The sequence below is a fragment of the Vulpes vulpes genome, chromosome 15 (assembly GCF_048418805.1).
Source record: "Vulpes vulpes isolate BD-2025 chromosome 15, VulVul3, whole genome shotgun sequence".
In the NCBI taxonomy this organism is placed as follows: domain Eukaryota; kingdom Metazoa; phylum Chordata; class Mammalia; order Carnivora; family Canidae; genus Vulpes; species Vulpes vulpes.
Window position 1 is genome coordinate 47,178,388 of NC_132794.1, and position 15,912 is coordinate 47,194,299.

General features: G+C 36.5%; 1 protein-coding gene across 2 annotated transcripts in view; it reads left to right on the top strand.

Annotated features, from left to right (window-relative positions):
* The window catches only part of BUB1B (BUB1 mitotic checkpoint serine/threonine kinase B), a 46,837-nt gene that overhangs the window by 14,064 nt on the left and 16,861 nt on the right, over nucleotides 1-15,912 (top strand). For both annotated transcript variants that reach the window (XM_025998456.2, XM_072738241.1), the window contains exons 6-11: nucleotides 3,143-3,312; nucleotides 4,804-5,018; nucleotides 5,191-5,282; nucleotides 11,606-11,835; nucleotides 13,872-13,984; nucleotides 15,341-15,456. In XM_025998456.2, coding sequence (XP_025854241.1) covers nucleotides 3,143-3,312; nucleotides 4,804-5,018; nucleotides 5,191-5,282; nucleotides 11,606-11,835; nucleotides 13,872-13,984; nucleotides 15,341-15,456 — 936 coding nt within the window. The remainder of the gene's footprint in view (nucleotides 1-3,142; nucleotides 3,313-4,803; nucleotides 5,019-5,190; nucleotides 5,283-11,605; nucleotides 11,836-13,871; nucleotides 13,985-15,340; nucleotides 15,457-15,912) is intronic.

Here is a 15,912-nt window from a genome sequence, read left to right on the forward strand (position 1 = left end):
TCTAGATTTGCCTATTCTGGGCTTTGCACATGAATGGAATCCTACCTTATGTGGTCTTTTGTGACTGGCTTCTTTCACTTAGCATACTATTTCAAAGGTTCATTCAAGTATGTTCATCATTGATGAATATAGTTGTGTCATATATTAGTGTTTCATTCCTTTCTGTTGCTCAATAATATGCCATTCTATGGATATGCCACATTTTGTTTATCTATTCATCAATTAATGAGCACTTAGGTTGTGCCCATTTTTTGGCTATTGTGAAATAATGCTGCTGCAAACATTCATGATACAGACTTTTGTATGGATTTTCTTTCATTTTTATCCTGTCTATGTCTTCATATTTAAAGTGAGTTTCTTATACACAGCAAATAGTTGGATCTTGTTTTTTCCTCAGCTCTCACAGTATCTGTTTTTAAATGGTGTATTTAGAACATTTACTTTATTGATTGTCCTGGATTTAGATCTGTTATTTTCTAATTTCTTTTCTTTTTTTTTTTTTTCCTAATTTATTTTCAATTTGTTCTTTATCTTTTGTTTCTCTGTTGTCCCTTTCCTGCCTTCTTTTGGATTTTCTGAATATTCTATAGTAATTCATTTTAATTTAATTTATTGGATTTTTTTGTCTGTTACTATTTTTTTTAGTTGTTGCCTAGGGCATATTATAAACAGACCTGTTTATAACAGACTGTTTCACAGTCTACTTAGAGTTGATATTTCACCACTTTGAGTAAAATATAGAAGCTTTATAACCATATAGATCCCTTGATCTTCCCTATTTTTTTGGTATACTTGTGATATGTATTACATCTACATACATTGAAAACCCCACCAGACAATGTTATAAATCAGCCTTACATATTTTTTTTCAGCCTTACATATTTTAGAGAACTTTGAAGGAAAATGGTCTCCTCCATTTCTCCTCTAGTATAGTTTCCCTTGAACCTAAAGAGGTTTGTTTAGCCATTCATTTAGAGGGAGCATATGGCTAATAAATTCCCTTGTTTTTTTCTTTATCCAAGAATGTTTTCATTTCATCCTCATTCCTGAAAGATATTTTAACTGGATGTAGAATCCTGGGTCAATGGTTATTTTCTTTCAGTACTTTAAAGATGTTGTTGCACTGTCTTCTGGAATCATGATTTCTGTGAGAATGGTTCCTTCCATCTCTGTATGTAATGTGTTGATTTTCTCTGGGTGCAGTTAACATTTTTTTCATTAACATTGATATTCAGAAGTTTATTATGATGTGCCTAGGTGTGATTACCTTTGCATTTAAGCCATTTGCTTAAATGAGCAAATGGATTACTGAGCTTTTTGAATATGTAAATTTATACCTTTCACAAAATTTGAGATGTTTTCAGCCATTAATTTCTGCACTTTTATCTCTTTTTTCTGGGACTTGAGTTACACATATGTTAGACCTTTTGATATTGTTCCATAGGTCCCTGAAGCTCCTTTTTATTCTTTTGTTTTTGTTTTAAATTTTTTAACCTTTCTTCTTTCTGTTCTTCAGAGTAGTTTTGTTGATTTGTCTTCAGGTTAATTTACTTTTTCCTTAGCCATCTCTATTCTGATGGTGAGTTCATCCAGTAAATTTTTTATTTCAGATAATGTGTTTTTCAGGTCTGTTTTCCATTTGATTCTTTCTTATAGTTTTTGTGTCTCTGCTGAGAACTTCTGTCTTTGTATTCATTTCACATATTTTTACCTTTATCTCTTGGAGTGTCATTATAATACCTACTTTTAAATCTCTGTCTGAAAATTCCCAATACCTAGGTCATCTTGATATTGATATGTGTTGATTACCTTTTTCTTTGAGAACTGATGATGTTCTCCTGGTTCTTTGTCTGTCATGAAATTTTGGATTATATCCTGGACATTTATCTTGATACTATGTTATTAGACTCTGAGTTCTGTTGGTTGATATTCTCTAGGGAATGTTGATATTTTTGTCTTAGTAGGCAACTGACCTTCAGATATCACAAGTTCTTTCTCATGTGGATAGTGGTTCCAACAGCAGTTCAGTTTTCAAGACCTTTGGGTCTATCCCATGTGTAGGCTGCTCAAGGGTTAGTCTATGACTTGGGCAATAGTTTATATCATAGTTTAGTTCTCAAAGCCTTTTCTGTGCTGCTTTGGACCTGCCCTCTGAGTGCATAGCTTAGGAGTGAGTCCAGGACTTGTGCCAATTCATGTAGAGAAGTAGGAGATCCCCTTCTTCAGCTCATCTTCTCCAGTATCTCTCCCACATTCATTGGCCCTCAGAGTCCCCTTTTCCCAGTACTTTGGCCAGAAAGATGAGGTTTTAGCTTCCCACACCATCACTGCAACAATTTAAAACCACAAGAGAAAAGAGAAGAAAAAAAAAAAAACAGGAAACAACCCTGTGTGGGTTGTTTCTTCAAGTTTGACTCCTCTCTACAGTCCACTTGCTTTTGTTTACTTTTCAGAGGCCTCAGTTGCTTTTTTGGTATTTTGTTTAGAGTTTTTCATTTTACCAGTGAGAAAGAGGCTATCGTGGGCTTGCTCCGTCTTGGCTAGCACTTGCAGTTTATTCTGGTTTTTTACCCTTTTGATAATATGTGAAGCTTTGGTAGCAGCACAGGAAGTTTAATCTTTAAACTCTTGCCAGCTTTGCTAAAGTAAAATGTCATGTGGGATACAGCTTCATTTCATATGGTTTGGGAAAAAATGATATGAGGGTGAGCAAAATGCATAGAGAGAACAAGAGACACAGTAATAAAATAGATATGGCAAGACATTAACAGTTGGTGAATCTAGGTGAAAAAATATACGGGTGCTCATTTACTCTTTCAATTATTTTGTAAGTTTAAAAAATTGATGGGAAACTCTAATCTTAATAAATTCTTAGTCACCCTGATCTGATCCTCAGATCAGCCTAGTGGTGCTCTTCAGACTATGCTAATTGGTCAAACATGGACTGTTAAGGAAGAAGAGTCATCCTATTCCAAACTTTCTCTGATGTCAAAGTAGCTTTCTTTATTCCTGAGAGAATAAACACTTTCTTTGGGCTATTTCTCTATATTTCCTCTACCTTGTTTTAACAAATTAGAAATTTTGTTTCTAGTGAGTAGTGTTCATCTCCCCAAAAGTTGATTGTCCTTTCTCTTACTGTTAGACAATTCCAAGCTCGAGTGTCCCGGCAAACTGTGATGGCACTTGAGAAAGAAGAGGAGGAGGAAGTTTCTGGACCTTCTGTACCCCAGAGAAGCACACTGGCTGAACTAAAAAGCAAAGGGAAAAAGACAGCAAGAGCTCCAATCAGCCGTGTAGGAGGTGCTCTCAAGGGTAAGTTTGTTAAGTGTTACTATGGGAAGCTCTTAGTCTCAGGTGGTAGGCAAATTATGTAGAGATAATGTATAAATATATATGTGGACACTGTCCTAGTTTTCTTTTTTTTTTTTTTCCTAGTTTTCTGAATATTAGGTAGCAAAAAGAAAGAAGTCTTCAGAGAGCTGAGGTTACAGTATGCAGTAAAAGCAAAAGATGTCAGCAATTTTGTGTCTTAATTAAGAAAAGCTTAATATATAGGAAACATCAAGAGTTTGAGTTGTTAGTCGAAAGATATGCAATAATATAGCTTCATATTGTCAAAGTAAAGCTTACATGTACCAAAGCCTGAGAGAATATATTAATGTGATCTTCAGCTTTTTGGTGTCAGAAATTAGACTCTGTATACCTAAAGATGATCAATGATAAGCAATTTTTTAAAAATTCTTTTTAAATTTACTATGTTTAGGGAAGTTTTAGGTTCAGAGCAAGATTGAACAGAAAGTACAGAGAGCAATAAGCTTTTACTAACTATATTTATAGCAGTTAGACATACAAACCAGAATTTTAAACAATTTCTTATTCCTTTTATGTTATCAACTTACTAGTATTCAAAATGTTGGGCAGCCCGGGTGGCTCAGCAGTTTAGCACCGCCTTCAGCCCAGGGTGTGATCCTGGAGACCTGGGATCGAGTCCCACATCGGGCTCCCTGTGTGGAGCCTGCTTCTCCCTCTGCCTCTGATTTTTATTTATTTAAATAAATAAAAATCTTTAAAAAAAACACACACAAAATGTTACTTGCAGATCCTAGAATTAGGGTATAAAGAGCATATAGACCTAAAGAATATTTCATCCAAATCATAATGAAGCTTGATTGTAGTAAGGAGCCCTACTACAGAGAACACCCCTAATAAATGAACTGATCTGTCTTCTTTAGATTCAGCACATTTCAGGTGATTTCCATTAAAAGAAAAATTTTAAATTGACAAATGAAGATTTAGGTTAGTGTAGTCTCTGAGAAAGCTAGACAATGTTAGAATGATGACTGAAGGAAGATGTAGAACATTTTTTTTAACATCTATAAGTACAAGATTGGAGGTGAGGGAAAGGAGGGAGAGTATAAGTAACAAACAGAATGGATTAAAAAGTTACTAATTTGATTCATGTGAGGTTTTTAAACTATTACTTAAAAAAAATCTCTGTTTCTATGGTAGTATGAGTAATTTCCTTGATTTTAGGAAAAGTTAGATATACCTTATCTGGCATCTCAGTTGTTAATTAAAGCTTTTTTTTTAAAAGATTTTATTTATTTATTCATGAGAGACACAGAGAGAGGCAGAGACACAGGCAGAGGGAGAAGCAGGCTCTATGTGGGAAGCCCAATGTAGGACTTGATCCCAGGACTCTGGGAATCAAACCCTGAGCCAAAGGCAGATGCCAACCGCTGAGCCACCCAGGCGTCCTGATAATTACAGATTTTACATAAAGTTTTAATATTTTTCTCCTAGCTTCAAACCAGAACAGAAGACTCCAAAATCCAGTTCCTCAACAGATGCAAAGTAATTCTAGAATTACTATTTTTGATGAAAATACTGATGAGGCTTCTGGAGCAGAGTTATTTAAGCCTACAGTTCAGCCATGGATAGCACCCCCTGTGTCCAGAGCCAAAGAAAATGAGCTGCAGGCAGGCCCTTGGAACACAGGCAGGCCTTTGGAATACCGGGTAAGGACTCTTAGATGCAGTCTTCTTGCCGACTTAACAAAGACCTCAGATTTAGAGTAGAGGAGTATTTTTAGTATCTCTTTTCATTCTTCCTGAATGATTAGGCATGGTCTTCATAGATTGTGTCAGAATATATAACTGTGGTAATTTTCATTTTCTTCTTCATTGCCAGCCTCATGGTGGTACAGCTTCTGTGACCACTGTACCCTCTCTGCTTCCCAGTTTTACTCCATATGTTGAAGAAACTGCACAACAGCCAGTTATGTGAGTTTGATTTCCTGATATTCTGAGGTGGGAATTATTAAGAGTATGCAAAGACACCTATCCTGGTTCCCAAAGGCATTTTCTTCTTTATGGGAATGAAAGTAACCAAATTGTGGTTTTTTAATGTCTGTGTTCTTTAGAGTATTTTAGGTTAGGGCTGAAAGACCATTTGGTAATATTCCTATTAAGGCATAAACTTCATAGGTTTATATTTACATTGCTATAGTCAAAGATAATCACTTTGATTTGAGTGAAATGTCTACCTTTATTATTATTTTTTTTAAGATTTTATTTATTTGAGAGAGAGATACAGAGAGCACAAGAGAGAGAGCATGAGCAGTAGGGGAGGGGCAGAGGGAGAAGGAGAAGCAGACTCCCTGGTGAGCAGGGAGCCTGATGTGGAGCTGGCTGCCAGGACCCCAGGACCATGACCTGAGCCAAAGGCAGATGCTTAACAGACGGAGCCACCCAGGTACCCTGTTCTACCTTTGTTATTGACAGTAATTAGAAATTATGATAGTTTTTCCTCTTACACTGCTCTTTCCTTCTGGATGTCTTTTTCTTCCTAATCCTCAGTATTTGTTTTATAAGAAAAAGAATGATAGGTGGTACTTAGATCATCAGGCAGTGTGAGATTTAGTCTAATACATAGCAGTGCAGAGCATATAACTAGGGTCAGATTCTGTGTCCTAGTGCCAGAGTTTTCTCATAACTAACCTATAACCCCTCATCACTATATGCTAGGTACTATGGGAATGCAAAAATAAGATTTGTAGCAAAAAATTCTGCCTAACAAAAGCTCAATACAAGGGAGGCTATTATTAAGAAAATCCAAGGAGAGGTACCTGGCTAGTATCAGGGTCATGAGATCAGCTGAGCACAGTTTACTTGAGATTCTTCCTCTCCCTCTGCCCCTCTCCACAATGCTCTCTTTCTCTCTCAAACAGATGAATAAATCTTTTAAAAACACGGAAAGAAAAGAAGAAAATCCTATGAACCTGTACAAGGGATTACCTGAAGAAATTGACAGCACACATTTGTGGATGTTTAATTTTTTAGTGTTTCAAATCACTTGTAGATTCAACTCTGTCAAAATAAATATGGTATAGAAAATGTTGAATTTTATTTTTATTTAAATAAACTCTTCTTCAGGGCACCTAGGTGGCTCAGTTAGTTAAGCATCTGCCTTCTGCTCAGGTCATGATCCTGGGGTCCTGGGATGGAGCCCTGCATCAGGCTCCCTGCTCAACAGGGAGTTTGCTTCTCCTTCTCCCTCCCCCTGTTAATGCTCTCTCCTCTCATTCTGTCTCTCAAATAAATTAATTCTTTAAAAAAATAAAGTCTTCTTCATGACTGTCTTATTTGACCTCTCTGGAACATTTTTCTTTAGTTTATATTTTTCCTTTTTTTTTTTTTTTTTAAGATTTTGTTTATTTTTGAGAGTGAGAGAGATAGCCAGAGAGAGCTGAAGCAGAGGGGAGAGGGAATAGCAGGCTCCCTACTGAGCAGGGAGCCTGACATGGCTCTCGATTCCAGGACACTGGGGTCATGACCTGAACGGAAGGCAGATGCTTAACTGACTGAGCCACCCAGGCATGCCTTGTTTGTTTTTCTTAATGATATGTTCCAGGAGCTCTTCACAGGTTAAGATAATCAGCTAAAATCTGTAATAAGAGTTGCAGATTTTTCTCCCTAATTTGTTACTTGATTTTGATCTTGTTTAGTGGTAACCATTACAAATATATTTCTTATTCTTATATAGATTTAACAGTCTTCTTTATGATTTCTGTGTCTCCATCGTTCTTTGCTGGGATTAATACAACCTGCCTAATCTTTCTACTTCTTACAAAAAAAAAAAAAAAATCTTTCTACTTCTTGTATTATTTATCCCTTTCATTCTTTATGCTGTCACAAGTCTACATTGCAAATCTCATTGTTTCATTTTCCTGATCAGAATTCCTTGACAGCTCCGTGTAACCTTTGGGATGAAACCAAAACTCCTTAAGTTATAAAACCGTTCTTTATTTGGCCTCTGCTAACATCTCCAATTTCCTTCCCTGCATATAGTCAAACCAGACCGTTTGCAAGTTCCTGAACTTACCAAGAGCAGCTACCCTTTGGATGTTTGGGTTGTTTTTACTTTTTGGCTAATTTTGAATAACGCTTCTGTGAACATTTGTATATGGGTTTGGGTTTTTGGGGGGTTTTTTTTGTTTTGTTTTGTTTTTTGGTGGACATATGTTTTCATTTCCTATGGGTATATACCTAGGAAGGGAATTGCTGAGTCATTAAGTAACTCCATGTTTAACATTTTCAGGAACTGTAACACTGTTTTCCACAGAGGCTGCACCATTTTCCGTCCCAATTTGCCATAATGAATGAGGGCTCCAGTTTCTCTACATCCTCACCAACACTTATTATTATTCACTTTCTTTTGGTTTTGGTTTTTTGGTTATTGCCATCCTAGTGGGTGTGAGGTGGTATCTCATTATGGTTTGCGTTTGCCTTTTTTTAATGATGAATGATATTGAACATCTTTTCATGGGCTTATTGGCCATTTGTATGTCTTTGGAGAATTGCCTATTCAAATCTTTTGCCTGTTTTTCAATTGGACTATTTGTCTATTTTTTAAAAGATTTTATTTGTTTATTTGAGAGAGAGTGTGAGCATGAGTGGAGAGAGAGGCTGAGGGAGGAAGAAGGAGAAAATTTCAAGTGGATTCTGTGCTGACATCTGAGGCTGTCACGGGGCTTGATCCCATGACCCTGAGATCACAACCTTAGCTGAAATTGAGTCAATTGCCCAACCCACTGAGTCACCCAGGCACCCCTATCTTTTTATTTTTGAGTTGTAAGAATTTATATATTCTGAGTACAAGTTCCTTATCAGATATATGATTTGCAGATTTTTTCCCATTCTGTCAGTTGTCTTTTCACTTTCTTTGTTTTTCTTTTCACTTTCTTGATGTTGTCTCTTGAACCCCAAAAGGTTTAAAAATTTTGATGAAGTGCAATTTATATATATTTTTTCTTTTGTTTCTTATATTTTTGGTGTTATATCCAAGAAGGCTTTGCCTAACCCAAGATCATGAAGATTTACTCCTGTGTTTTCTTCTGAAAGCTTTATAGTCCTAGCTCTTAGCTCTTACATTTATGTCTGTGATCCATTCTTAGCTAATGTTTTGCGTATGACATAAGGAAGGAGTCCAACTTCATTCTTCTGCATGTGGATATCCAGTTGTTGGGAAAAACTTCTTTCCTCATTAGATGATCTTGATACTCCTTTTTCTTTCTTTATTTTTTTTTCAGAGAGGGAATGGGGACAGGCAGAGCAAGAGAGAGAGAATCTCAAGCAGGCCTGTGCCCAGTGCAGAGCCTGATGTGAGCCCCAGTCTCACAACCCCATGATCATGACCTGAGCCAAAATCAAGAATCAGACACTTAACTGACTAAGCCACCAGGTGCCCCAAATGGTCTTGGTGTTCTTGTTAAAAATCAACTGACCACCATAATGTATGCATTTAACTTTGAGACTTTTCTTTTCTCTTGATCTATATGTGTATCCTAATGCCATATCCTTGATTACTGTAGATTTGTTGCAACTTTTGAAATCTAGAAGTTAGAGTCTCCCATCTTGGTTCTTCTTTTTAAAGATTGTTTTGACCATTCTGGTCCCTATGCAATTCCATCTGAATTTTAGGATCATCTTGGTTATTTCTGCAAAATAACCAGCTAGGATTGTGTTACAGATTGTGCTCTGAATTTGTTGATCAATTGAATAAATAATGCCATCTCTGATCCATGGACATAGAATATCTTTTATTTGTATCTTCTTTAATTTCTTTCAACAGTGTTTCATAGTTTTCAGAATACAAGTTTTGCACTTAAAAAAAATGAGATGTTATTTTTTAAGCTATTTTAGGTTTATAGAAAAATTGTACAGAAAGTACAGAGCGTTCCCATATACTTCCTCCTCCCCAGCCCTGTATACAGTTCTCCCTATTAACATCTTGCATCAATGTGGTTCATTTGTTGTAATTGATATACCAATATTGATACGTTATTAACCCATGTTCATAATTTACATTAGGGTTTTATAGTTCTATCCGTTTTTCATGTGTCCATCATTACAGTGTCACGTAAAATAGTTTCAGTGCCCTAAAACTTTCTTCTGTTCCACCTGTTCCTTTATCCTTTCCTCGAATCCCTGGCAACCACCGATCTTTATATTGTCTTTAGAGTTCTACCTTCTCCAGAAGTCCTATAGTTGGAAATAAACAGTAAGCAAGCTTTTCAGACTAGCTTTTCTTAGTAATATGCATTCAAGGTTTCTTTGTGTCTTTTTGTGGCTTGATAGCTCATTTATTTTTAGTACTGAATGATATTTCATTGTGTAGATGTTTATTTATGGGAGAACATCTTGGTTGCTTCCAATTTTGGCAATTATGAATAAAGTTGCTATAAACACTTGTGTACAGGGCTTTATGTGGACATAAGTTTTCAACTCATGTAGCTGGATTTTATTGTAAAACTAAGTTTAGCTTTGTGAGAAAGTGCCAAACTCTATTCCAAGGTGGCTGTACCATTTTGCATTCATTCATACCTCCACATCCTTGTCAACATTTGGTGTTGTCAATATTTTAGATTTTAACATTCTAATAGTTGTGTGGTGGTATCTCCTTGTTTTAATTTGTAATTTCTTGATAACATATGATATTGAGTATCTTTTATATGCTTATTTGCCTTCTGTATATCTTCTTTGGTGTCTGTCCATACTTCTTTTTCAAAATTTTATTCTGAAGTACTTGATTCTTTTTGGTGCTACTGTAAATAGAAATGTTTTCCTAATTTCCTTTTCAGATTATTCATTTCAAGTGTATCAAATACAATTGATTTTTATATATTGATTTCCTATTGTACTTCTTCGGTGAACTATTTGCCCTAATAGTTTTTATAGATTCTTAGGATTTTCTATATATAAGATAATGTTATCTGCAAATAGAGATCTTTTCCCACCTGGATGGTTTGTTTCTTCTTTAATTTATGCTTTATTTCTTTTTTTTTCCTAATTGCCCTGGCTGGAAATTCCGGTACAGTTTTGAATAGAAGTGGCAAGAATGGACATTCTTATCTTGTTCCTGATCTTAGGAGAGAAACATTCAGTCTTTCATCATTAAGTATAATGTTTGTGTGGCATTTTTGTAGATATCCTTTATCAGGCTGAACAAGTTGAAGAAGCCTTTTAAGTATGTAGATGCTTGAACCCTATCATTAAAGGTTCTGATTTAGTGGATCTGGGGTAGTGACCAAATGTCTTTTTTTTTTTTTTTTAAGATTTTATATATTTGTTTTTCTATTTATTTTTATTTGTTTGTTTAGAGAGAATACGAGTAAGCAGCGAGGCAGAGGGAGAGAATGAGAGAGAGAGAATCTCAAGCAGACTCCACACTGAGTGTGGAGCCAGATGTGGGTCTCCATCTCAGGATCCTGAGATCATGACCTGAGCTGAAATCAAGAATCAGATGCTTAACTGAATAAACCAGGTGCCCTGGGACCAGATATCTTGAGTTGTAAAAAGGCACATAAGAAAATACAAGATAGGGGCTCCTGGGTGGCTCAGTTGGTTAAGCATCTGCCTTTGGCTCAGGTCACGATCCCAGAGTCCTGGGGTCAAGCCTCCCTGCTCAGCAGGAAGCCCAGTACTCCTCCCTCTGCTGCTCCTCATGCTTGTGCTCTCTCTCTCTCTCTCTGCCAAATAAAGAAATAAATAAATAAAATTTAAAAAAAAATAATAGAAAAGATACATAAGTGATTCTGTCCATAGCCAGGATTGAGAATATCTGCCTTATTTTGGTTGAAGTACTTCATGCTTCACTCTTTTCAAACCTGTATTATCACTCTCACTCTTTCCCCTCAGCTGAGAACCTTGAACTTTACATCATCAGCTCCTCACCCTAATTGTTTTTAGTGATAAATAGTAGAAAATGGGCTATATTACATAGGTTAATTTTCATATACTAGGTTTGATTAACATGATATTCAGATTTATTTCACCTATAAGGAATATAAGCTATCTGATGACCCTAACTTATGGCTAATTTCCTTTCTCATCATAACAGAGTAGTACTCAGAACATAATTATTGATAATCCATGTAAATTATTTTTTACCCTCTTTTCTCAATCTTTTTTTTGAAATAAATTATACAGTCTTTTTTTTTAATTATACATAGTCTTAATAGTGACATTGTCCCTGTGTTCTGTCAAAACGTAAGAAATAATTCATTTGACCCATATAATGAATAATAGTTATTTTGCTTCTTTAGGACACCATGTAAAATTGAACCTAGTATAAACCATATTCTAAGCACTAGAAAGCCTGGAAAGGAAGAAGGAGATCTCCTGCAAAGAGTTCAGAGCCATCAGCAAGAGTCTCAGGAGAAGAAAGAGAAGATGATGTATTGTAAGGAGAAGATTTATGCAGGAGTGGGGGAGTTCTCCTTTGAAGAGATCCGGGCTGAAGTTTTCCGGAAGAAATTAAAAGCGCGAAGGGAAGGTAATGTGTATTGATCTAGTTCATAGCAAAATTTCTTGGGAATTGTAATCTTCATCACTACCCATTATTTTCTCAAGCATTCCCTCCATTTCAGTGAAGGAGCTCTGATCATGGTCACCAGAAATCTCCTTTTTGCCAAATCTAGTGGCTATTTATCAGTCTGGATCTTTTTTGACGTCTTGGCTTCATTTGACATCATTGATGAAATACTTGTTTGTGAAATGCTTCTCTTGGCTTTTTCCTTGGTGTGTATTCCCTCTCAGTCTCCTTCAATGCTATTTTCATCAAAGACCTCTTCCTGAGGCCCAGGATAGAGTCCTGGAATATTCCAATTATCTTTTCTTTCTACAACTATCAGTAGGTAATGGATTAAATACTGTTTACAAGCTGAGAACTCTCAAATTTGTATCTCTATTTCTGACATTTCACCTGAATTCCAGGCTAATATTCAGTTACCTGTATCTATTGGCTATTCCAATAGATGTTTTAAACTCAACATAGCCAGAACAGATTCACTGATTTCTGCCAAAAGCTACACCCTAACACATACACATACCACAGGCCTCCCCATTTCAGTAAAAGGGAACACCATGCACCCAGTTGGTTTAAGCCAAAAAAAAAAAAAACGATGAAATCATCTATGATCTCTCTTTCTGTACCATTCCCCTACATCTAATGAATAAGCCTATCAACTGTACTACCAAAAAAATTCCCAAATCTTTCATTTATCACCATTCTTATTATTAATCCAAACCGCCATCCTTTAGGTAGACTACTACAGTTAGACTTTCTGCTTTCAGTCTGGCCTTATCAGTCCATTTTACTGATAGCAGATGATCTTTTTTTTTTTTTTAGCAGATGATCTTTATAAAAAGTCCAAGTCCTATCATTACTTTACTTAAAATTCTTCAATGTTTTCTCATTGTCTTACCATGCAGTACAAACTCTTATCCATACATGACTTGGCTCCTGCCTACTTCTCCAACCTCATCTTTTACTTTTCTCCCTCTTACTATTCTATAATCATGCTAGCCTTCTCTGGAATCCTTTAACACAGTGATCTTATTCCTGCATTAAGGCCTTTGCACCAACTTTGGCCTAGAATCTTTCCCCAGATCTTTTTTTTTTTTTAAGATTTTATTTATTTGTTTTATTTATTTATTTATTTATTTATTTATTTAAAGACACAGAGAGAGAGGCAGAGACCTAGGCAGAGGGAGAAGCAGGCTCCCTACAGGAAGCCCAATGTGGGACTCAATCCCGGGATTCCAGGAACACGCCCTGAGCCGAAGGCAGACGCTCAACCACTGAGCCACCCACGTGTCCTATTTCCCCAGATCTTTATATGACTGGCTTCTTGTCATTCAGGTTACAGCTTTATGAACCTCACTCTCTTAAAATGATCTTCCCTGCTTACTGGTCTTTAGTAGCTCCTGACCTCCATCCTACTCAGTCACACCTTCTTATATCACCTATTTTATTTTATTTTATTTTTAACAGTGATTTTCTTTTTTTTTTTTTTTTTTTTTTTTGAAGATTTTATTTATTTTTTCATGAGAGACCCAGAAAGAGAAAGAGGTGGAGACACAGGCAGAGGGAGGAGCAGGCTCCATGCAGGGACCCTGACGTGGGACTCAATCCTAGGTCTTCAGGATCTTGCCCTGGACTGAAGGTGGCACTAAACCACTGGGCCACCGGGGCTGCCCTGATTTTCTTATTAATTTGTGTTTGTGTGTGTGTGTATGTGTGTGTCCCAAATTGAATGTTAGTGTCACGTGACCAAGGACTTTGTATTATGCACCACTGAAACGTAAATGCTTTGAATTGTGCGTAGAACATCATAGATATTCTGGTTCTTATTGACTAAATAAATAAAAGAATAGAGACCTAGAGCTCAAGCAGAGGACTTTGCTTTGTTTATATTATTCTCATCTGTAATATTAGCATGTTTGTTGAGGCCATGGGCTGCAAAGACAGTTTTTGACAGAATAAATTGCTATGAGGAGTAATGCATCAGCCAACCTTACCATTTCTAGCTGAGCTACTGACCAGTGCAGAGAAGAGAGCAGAAATGCAGAAACAGATTGAAGAGATGGAGAAGAAGCTAAAAGAAATTCAAACTACTCAGCGAGAAAGAATGGGTGATAAGGTAATTTCTCCTCTTTTTTAATTTTTTTAATTTAAAAATTAAATTTAAATTTAATTTAAAATTAAAAGAAAAAAATTTTTAAAGAGAGATTTTATTTATTTATTCATGAGAGACACAGAGAGGCAGAGACACGGGCAGAGGGAGAAGCAGGCTCCCTGCAGGGAGCCCGATGTGGGACTCAATCCCAGGACCCCAGGATCACGCCCTAAGCACATGCCACCCAGGCGCCCCTCTCCTTTTTTTAAAAGATGTATTTATTTATTTTAGAGAGAGCATGCACAAGCAGGGAGAGGGGCAGAGGGTGAAGGAGAAGAGAAACAAGAGCCCATATAGGGCTCAATCTCACAACCCTGAGACCATGACCTGAGCTAAAACCAAGAGTCAGACGTTTAACCAACTGCACCAGCCAGGAGCCCCTATTTCTCTTTTTTTAATACAGGAAACTACACTTACTGAAACAAATTTAAACAATATAAAAGCATAGAGGATAAAAGTCCTCCAAAACCCCGTTCAGATTTCTGGTAGTTTCATAGCTATTAGCAACAAAGTCCAACAGGAAAGTAACTTAACAGGTGACCTTGTTGTGCCCAAGATTGCGAATTTGAGAAACCACCAAGGAGCCTACACCGATGCAAACACACGAGGGCTTATTTACAAGCTCGAACTTGGGTCCAAGTATACCCGACACAACAGAGCAGGGACTTGACCCTGAAACTAAGAGGGGTAGCAGCTTTATAGGAACCAGTGACCAATGGGATATGCAGAAAGTTGCACAGTCATGTCGGGTCCACACGCAGGTGGCCAATTGAATTACATTTTACCCTAAAGTATCCTTTTGAACTGACCTATCACTGAGCCGATTTCCGATTAGGGTGTGCCCTGAGGCTTGACTAGGGCGGGGCAGGGCCCTAAGCAATAAGCAGGTCGGCACAAGGCGGGTGCAGCACAAAATGGAGTCAGTCCTGCTCTGCTTGTCCATGGGTAGGGGATTTTTGTTAAATTTCCTGGGTCCCATAACCTCAATTGGAACTTGTCTCACTAGAAGTGATATAATTTATTGACTTCTTAGTTAGGCTCTAAGCTATTGTTTTGTAACTTCTGGATTTCAGCTTTTTATTCTAGTCATGTTCCATTGAAATGGGGTTACCCAAGAAATTGGTATATGCTTGGCACTGCTCCATTGAATACAACAGAAACTAGTAATGTAAATTATTGAATAGATATTTTATATGGTTTTATGTGATTAGTGAGTATCTAGGGGAAGAGTATGATAAATGTAATTTTAAAACTAAAGCTTGAAAATAGAATTTTCTAGACATAAGAGACACATCGATTTTGTTTATTTAATGCAAATAGCAAGAAGAGAAGATGCCTACAAAGGAGACAGCTGAACTACAAATTGCCTCGGAGTCTCAGGAAATACCAGGAATGGCCCTATCCAGTTCTGTTCTTCCAGTAAACTCTTGTGCCAGGTAGGACCACAGTGGTAGAAGAGATGCTGCTTATAGAAGGGCATTTAGAACCAACCTTTGACTCTAGTGATTTGAAGTCTTTTATTAATATCAAGACAATGTTTGCAAGTCTCTGTCACAACACAAGCTCTGATGCTGATGAGGGAAGACTTTTTTCCGTTTAAAAAATACATGTTTCTTATAGAAACAATCAAATAAAATTTTTATTTTTTTTATTTTTATTTTTTCAAATATAATTTTTATTTATTTATTTTTTTTGTTTTTTTTTGTTTTTTTGTTTTTTTTTTTTTTGTTTTTTTTTTTTGTTGTTGTTGTTGTTTTTTTCAAATATAATTTTTAAATTAAAAAAAAATTTTTTTTTTAAGTAAGCTCCACACCCAACATGGAGCCAACACGGGGCTTGAACTCATGACCCTGAGATCAAGACCTGAGCTGAGATCAAGAGTTGGTTGGATG